Source organism: Rhinopithecus bieti, unplaced genomic scaffold, assembly GCF_001698545.2.
Source record: "Rhinopithecus bieti isolate Rb0 unplaced genomic scaffold, ASM169854v2 scaffold_41644, whole genome shotgun sequence".
NCBI lineage: Eukaryota > Metazoa > Chordata > Mammalia > Primates > Cercopithecidae > Rhinopithecus > Rhinopithecus bieti.
Window position 1 is genome coordinate 1580858 of NW_016817838.1, and position 7861 is coordinate 1588718.

The window sequence follows — 7861 nt, forward strand, 5'->3', positions numbered from 1 at the left end:
TTTTTTTTTTTTTTTGCTTTCTAACATCTTTTACTTCTTGACCTTTCGAAACATCCAAAAATTAGTAATATTATAATCTATGCCACAATCTTAACAGTTAAGAAAAAACATAAAATGAAGGCCTAGAAAGATCTTTGTTACTCATCTAGAATTATTTGTTATAACAGTATTTTCCAATGGAGGAAGACTATTGGATTTCAGGCAACATAAAATATGGGGCCAAAGAAAAGGGAGAAGGTCATCAAGGAAAATTTGTGCCTTTAAGTTTTTACTGGTACAACAGTCCTTCAGCCTGGAGGTACTCAAAGACAAATCATGAAACAGAAAAAAACTTTATTTCAAGCTGGTTCAGTGATATATGTGTGTGCCACAGCAAAGACTGGTTGTGGCTAAGTTTCATTTCAAACTATGATGTGGGCTGGGCAAGGTGGCTCACGCCTGTAATCCCAGCACTTTGTGAGGCCGAGGTGGGCTGATCACCCTGAGGTCAGGAGAGACCGGCCTGGCCAACATGCCGAAACGCCATCTCTACTAATAATATGAAAATTAGCTAGGTGTGGTGGCGCGCACCTATAATCTCAGCTACTCGGGAGGCTGAGGCAGGAGAATCGCATGAACCCGGGAGGCAGAGGTTGTGGATCACGCCACTGCACTCCAGCCTGGGTGACAGAGCCAGACTCAAAAACAAAACAAAATAACAAAAAAACCAAAACTGCATGATGTATAATTTTGACATTATGTGGGAACGCTTAACTTCTGCCAAAATATAGATTCAATCCAACATTATGCCAATTTTTATATTGATTGGAGTCCCTAAGTTTTCATAACCAAAAAAAAAGAGAATAACCTTACAGTTACCTACTGAGGAAACAAACTGTGAAATCGATTCCCCAATATTGCTTTGAAAATAAATCCCTGGGTTGTTAAGAGAAATTCCAAATTCCAACTCCATCCGAATGTATTATTTAACCAGCATTCTTCAGTCATCATCTACTGTTGGCTTGATTGTCACTCCTCTTATCTGACCCCAAGCAATTAAACGCCAGTGTTTTTCAACTCTTCGGCTAAGGGCAATTTTTTCTTCTACCCCTGTGCACACTGGATTGGTCAAAACAATTTTACCCAAATCAGCCTTGACAGCACTAACTCTCCCTCCTGTCGACAGGGATCCTATGTTCACCATGAGCACTTCATGCTTAGACAGCTTTTGAACCTTTGCTGCTTTCTTGTCTCCTTCAGTGCGTACACCTAGAAGGCGTCTAAGCAGGAAATAGGAAATTTCCAATTCTGTGAATATCTCAGGTAAAGGCTCCGACTGTACCAAGTACTTGCCCCACCATTCTGTCAGCCCAGCACAAAGTGGGGTCAATTTTTGTTCCAACTCCAATAAGACCGCCTGGAGCAGCATACTGCAGATCATTACGCTCTGCAAAAAGTGATACAATTTTGGAAAAGATTGGTTTACACATGAGTTTTCCTTCGCTATCTTTGGAAACAATACCAGGTCTTACTTCTATTTCCTGGCCCACCGTTAATACTCCTTTTAGGATACTACCACCAGCTACACCTCCATTAAGGTCATCAACTTCACAGCCAGGTTTGTTGACATCAAAAAATCTAATAACAATAAGCCCGGGCTCTGAATTAAAGTCTTTTGGGGGTACTGGAATTTTCTTTACTATGTACTCACAAACAACTTCAATATTGTATTTCAGCTGAGCCAAAATTGGAATGGGAGCTAACTCTGCTACTGTAGCTTAGACAAATGCAAGGATCTGCTCATATTGTTCTTTAGCCTGACTTTCTTTTACCAAATCAATTTTATTTTGTAGAATCAAAATATGCTTCAGTTTCATGATCTCTATAGCAGCCAGGTGTTCAGACGTCTGAGGCTGAGGACAAGAGTCATTACCAGCTATCAACAGAAGAGCTGCATCCATCACTGCTGTACCATTCAGCATAGTAGCCATCAAAACATCGTGGCCAGGACAGTCAACAAAGGAAACATGTCTGACTGATTTGAAGTTCCCTTTGGTCCCTGCAATGTCTGCAGGAAACTCATCAAGTGTACTGCTCCCACAAGATCTGTAACATTCTGGCCGAGGGCAACTTGGGTCATCAAGTTTATAAATCTTAGCATTAGCATATCTAAGCTTGATTGTAATATTTCTTTCTAGTTCATTTTTGAAACTGACGGTGTGAACTCCAGAAATAGCTTTGACGACTGTGGATTTCCCATGAGCTACATGACCAGTTGTATCTATTGTGGCTTGTATAATTGTATAATTGTGGCTTGTCTACTGATAACTTCGTGTGAAAGTGGCGTCAACTTGGTAACATCCAACGTGGTGAGATCCTGACGTGAAAGATGCGGCTGCCCCAGAGTCACTCTAGCTTCTCTGCCTGCCATGTTGCCAGACTTTTTTTTTTTTTTTTTTTTTGAGACAGGGTCTTGCTCTGGCTCCCAGGCTGGAGTGCAGTGGCTCACTGTGGCCTCACCCTCCCAGCTCAAGTGATCCTCCCACCTCAGCCTCCTGGGTGGCTGGGACTATAGGCACTTGCCACCACGCCCGGCTAATTTTTGTATTTATTTGTAGAGATGGAGTTTCATCATGTTGCCCAGGCTGGTCTCAACCTTTTGGGCTCAAGCGAATCCTTGCGCCTTAGCCTCCCAAAGTGACTGGGATTACAGGAGTGAGCCACCGTGCCAGCCCTGCCTAGCTTTCTTATCTTATGCAAGTTATCTGATCTTTCTAAGCTTGATTCCCCATCTGTACAATGGGAACACTATCTATCCTCACAGGGTTGCTATGGAAATAAAATGAAATAATGCATTCAAAGCACCTGGTGTGGTACCTGACTCTTAGGAAGCATCCAAGAAACGTGTTGATTGAGTGAAAAGTAGAAACACTAAGATTTGGCCAGAGTGAATCTGGAGAGTCAAGAGCCAATAAGTCAGCTTTTAAGATTGGAGAACCAGGACAATACTCCTTAAGCTTCTTATGGGAAGAGATTTTTGTCTCACCCTGCATAGAGAACAGCACTTGGGACAGGAATCAGGATAAAGGGACTTGGAAATGGCCAAAACAGAAGACAGCAGAACTCTCCGTGCTCCTGGAAAGTTTCTGGGAGGATCATTAACTAAATTGTTTGGAAATAAAAACTACAGAAGCTAATTGGCCAGAGTGAAGCTAACATGCAAATGAATCTTTGTTTCCTAGGCTCACATTGACTGATGTCCAAATAGGATAGAGAGATGGAAAAATCCAATCTGACTTGCAAATTTTGCCAAAGAGACATTCACACAAAGCATCCAGAGTCATTTTTAATAAAAGTCACGGAATTTTCCAAGGAAATCAGTCTATGTCTCTACCTTCTTTTGCTCACTGTCTAAATGGTTCATGGTGGTGCCTGTCCAGAAGCCTCTCCATCCAGCGAGGCCCAGTGAAATCTCTAGTCCTCTGTGGAGCTTTCCCATGTCCTTCCAACCTTTCCTCCTCTCATCTCTGATCACTGTCCACATCCGTTATCTGGTAACCAATCTCAGGCTACCTTAGGGCAGCTCTTGGATTAACACCATTCTAGCAGTTTTCAATCAGTGACTTGCCTGCAACAGTGGTCCCTGGAGAATTTAGATCTTAGGTTCCTGAACCCATTGTCACAATCACCTGGGAAGCTTTAAAAAATGTGTATTCTGGGGCCCCTATTTCTGAGGATCAATTCATTTGTAAAAGCTTCCCAGGTGTTTCTAATCAGCAAAGTTTGAGAACCTCTGGTCTAGACTTTGATTAGAAATGTCTCTGGATGAATTTTTCTTTCATTCAGATATGTATGCATGCAGCAGGCGCTTACTGAGTGTATACTGTGTTCCGGTCCACCATTTTCACGACTACGATTTCACTTGGTGTAATCCCCAAGGCCACCCAGAAGCATGTTCCTATCACTAGACTTAATGTAGTGCCCTGCATACAGCTGGTCTCAATAATTAATTTATCCAATGAATACTATTTAATTTTTGGCACACTTATGCCTCACCTCTTCAGATCTACTCCAGGAGTAAAGACTGGGTTTTATATGCTTTTCTAGGCCAAACTGTTTATCTGCATGCTTTCCCCACATAGTTGGGACTCAACAAATGTTCCTTCATTTGGCTTTGATTTAAACCCATCTCAAGTCTTCTTTAATCTTTGTTTTTGATCTAAAAATAAGGCTATATGGTATAATGGGGAAAAAAGGGTTTGATGACTCTGAATTGTACCCCTGTCACTTATTAGCTATGTGATCTTGAACAAGTTCCTCAAACTCTAAGCTTCTGATAATTTATTCTCACAACAGAAATAATAACTACGGCCAGACACGGTAGCTCATGCCTATAATCCCAGCACTTTGGGAGATCAAGTGGGAAGGATTGCTTGAGTCCAGGAGTTCAAGACCAGCCTGGGCAACATGGCAAAATCCTGTCTCTACAAAAAATTTAAAAAAGAAAAAAATTAGCTGGATGTGGTGGCATGCAACTGTAGTCCCAGTTACTCAGGAGGCTGAGGTAGGAGGATTGCTGGGGCTTGGGAGCCAGAGGCCACAGTAAGCCAAGATTGTGCCACTGCACTTCAGCCCAGGTGACAGAGCGAGGCCCTGTCTCAAAAAGAAATAGTAACTAAGGGCTGGGTGCAGTGGCTCACACCTGTAATCCCAGTACTTTGGGAGGCCAAGGCAGGCGGATCACCAGATTAGGAGATAGAGACCATCCTGGCTAATGTGGTGAAACCCTGTCTCTACTAAAAAAAATACAAAAAATTACCCGGGCGTGGTGGTGAGCACCTGTAGTCCCAGCTACTTGGGAGGCTGAGACAGGAGAATGGCATGAACCCGGGAGGTGGAGCTTGCAGTGAGCCGAGATCAGGCCACTGCACTCTAGCCTGGGCGACAGAGTGAGACTCCGTCTCAAAAAAAAAAAAAAAAAGAGAAATAGTAACTGCTCATGAGATTGTTGATGAGGATTAAATAATACATGTAGGCCGGGCGCGGTGGCTCAAGCCTGTAATCCCAGCACTTTGGGAGGCCGAGATGGGCAGATGACGAGGTCAGGAGATCGAGACCATCCTGGCTAACACGGTGAAACCCCGTCTCTACTAAAAAATACAAAAAACTAGCCGGGCGAGGTGGCGGGCACCTGTAGTCCCAGCTACTCGGGAGGCTGAGGCAGGAGAATGGCGTGAACCCGGGAGGTGGAGCTTGCAGTGAGCCGAGATCGTGCCACTGTACTCCAGCCTGGGTGACAGAGCGAGACTCCGTCTCAAAAATAATAATAATAATAATACATGCAAAGCACTCGATGGATAGAAGGTACTATAACCATAGGAGGCAACTATAATGATTTTAACTGCATGGCCTCTCAAGTTCCTTATATGTAAAATGGATACTTCGTAAGTGAAAATATTGCCTAGGGCCTGGTGCATTTTGAGCGCTTATAAAATGTTAGGAACTAATTAACAATGTTATATCTCTCTTTCCTAGCCAAGGTCTCTCATTTTTCCTGGATTAAGCCTTTTGGCAAAACGGATTCTTTCCCAGCAGCCTTTTCAGGCCTCAGACACCCCTACCAAAGCCAGTGTCTACTGAACAGGCCCAGAAGAGCCCAGAGGGAATGGATGGGGCTTAGGTTGCAGCTGTCCTCTCCTGCTGGGGCCCTGTTTCTGGTGAACAGAGGACTGCTGCTCTGCCAGCTGTGTAACCCTTTCATCAGTGGATATTTCAAGATACAGTCCAAGATAAGCACTTCTCTGGTGCTTCCTTTCAGATAAAGCTCTCTGAAGACTAAAAGCTCATTGGCCTGACCTTTGGTCTCTGGAGGAAGTGAAGAAATATCATCCAGCTGGTAGACAATGAAGACACCAAGCACTCGAGGGATGGGTTTGAGCAACAAGGTGGCAGAGCTAGAGAAGAGCCCCGATAAGAGTGTTTCAGAGCATTAATAATTGTGATAAAAATAATCTGTCTCTCGTGAGGGTCTTACAGTTTACAAGGCATCTTCACACATACTAGCTTATTGGCTTCTCAACACTCCTCACCTGAGACTGATGAAGCAACAGTCATCTCCGTTTTAGAGAGGAAGAAACTGAGTCCCAGAGTTGTATGATTTGCCCAAGGTCACAGAGGGCAGGAGGCAGAGCTGGCCTAGAACCGGGTCTGCTCACTTCGAGTCCAGGGTAATCGCGGATCGGAAAGAAGGAATGAGGCCCCTTCTTCCACCGCCGTGAAAAACAGAAAATTGAGAGTAAGAGTAAAGTATACAAAGGGTGGATGAGCATAAAGAAGCCCGGGGAGGCTGGGCGCGGTGGCTCACGCCTGTAATCCCAGCACTCTGGGAGGCCGAGGCGGGCGGATCACGAGGTCAGGAGATCGAGACCATCCTGGCTAACACAGTGAAACCCCGTCTCTACTAAAAATACAAAAAATGTGGCGGGCGCCTGTAGTCCCAGCTACTCGGGAGGCTGAGGCAGGAGAATGGCGTGAACCCGGGAGGCGGAGCTTGCAGTGAGCCGAGATCGCGCCACTGCACTCCAGCCTGGGCGACACAGCGAGACTCCGTCTCAAAAAAAAAAAAAAAAAAAAGCAGCAGCCCGGGATTCAGGGAGGTGAGGCTGCAGGGTCAGGGTAAGGCCGAGGAATCAGGGTAGGGCTGTGGGATCCAAGGTGGGGCTGCGGGGGCTGGGTCCTGGGACGGGAGCTCAGTGGGGATTCCAGGGGCGCTGGCCTTTAAAAGTGCGAGGCGACCGTGGCAGGGTCAAGAGGGTGGGTGGCTACAGGTGTCTGAATAGGAAAGGTAAAGGACGAAGATTAATGTGCAATTCCTACGATTGAGAGACGCCGAGGCCCCAAACCGGGCCAGAATACGAAAGTCTGCAGGGAGCTCAACTAACATATAGGTGTTTTCTTCAATTAAACTTACCCAGTCAAGCTGATTCCTCAGAAGCAGCCCCAGACGTTTAACTCGACGGAAATGAGAAACGGCCCAGGAACCCGTGGCCCTTTGGTCGTTGTAGTTTCCAGGGCTCAACATGGACTCTTGGAAGCACTTCCCGTTCCTCAACCTAGAACTACAACTCCCGATGTGCAGTGGGCGAGATTGCGCATTACAACCCTAAGACTACAACTCCCAGAGTTCTACGCGACCTCCCCGCTCCGCGTGGTCGTGCGAAACCGCCCAAGGCCCGGAATGCGGTGTGATTCCTCCCCCTGGTGGCCTGAAGAGGAGCCGCCGCGATTTCTGCTCTCCAGCGGAGGGTTTTTCTTGTAGTCCCGTGCGTAACCCTCCGCCTCACCCTCCTCAAATAGTCCTCAGGCGTGCCTAGAAATGGCACCAGCTTCGCTTTATTCTCAAGGAGGTGGGAGGAGGTCGGCGTTTGCTTTGTGTCTTCTGCACACTTTGCTTCCTGTAAGAATAACAGACTGATCATTCAAATTAAGGGGACATTCCCTACCAGCCTGCACCTGTTGACACCTGTGATTTTCTATTGTCCTCAAAAGACTCCCTGGCTGAGAAAGGGGAGGAACCCGAGTGATCTGCTGGGCCGCATCCACCCCACATTACTGTCTTTTGCTGGTTCTTAGCGACACTGATGGACAAGATACCGCCCCTAGCCTCAACAGAATCACAGTCTAGCAGAGAATGCAGACCAATGAATAATGACAGCACAGAGCCGTGATCTCATGGGGAGACACAGCAAGCGTTGGAGCCTTGAAAAGGGGCCTCTGGCCAGGCTTGGGGGAAAGGGGCGGTGTCCGCAAGGCTTCTTAGAGGGAGGAATGTTAACATTGAGACCCGATATAAGGAAAGAACGTAGCCAGGAGTACAGAGACT

The 7861-nt window shown here is 46.0% G+C and overlaps 1 protein-coding gene and 1 pseudogene across 1 annotated transcript in view; both read right to left on the reverse strand.

Annotated features, from left to right (window-relative positions):
• PAFAH2 (platelet activating factor acetylhydrolase 2) overlaps window positions 1-7043 on the reverse strand; it is a 63325-nt gene extending 56282 nt beyond the window's left edge. Inside the window, exons 1-2 of the mRNA XM_017856196.1 lie at window positions 6950-7043; window positions 6069-6242 (exon numbers count right to left, since the gene is read on the reverse strand). Of these exons, the coding sequence (XP_017711685.1) occupies window positions 6069-6093 (25 nt within the window). The 5' untranslated portion in view covers window positions 6094-6242; window positions 6950-7043. The remainder of the gene's footprint in view (window positions 1-6068; window positions 6243-6949) is intronic.
• On the reverse strand, window positions 980-2410 carry LOC108518047 (eukaryotic translation initiation factor 2 subunit 3 pseudogene; annotated as a pseudogene).
• Window positions 7044-7861: the final 818 nt, after the last annotated feature.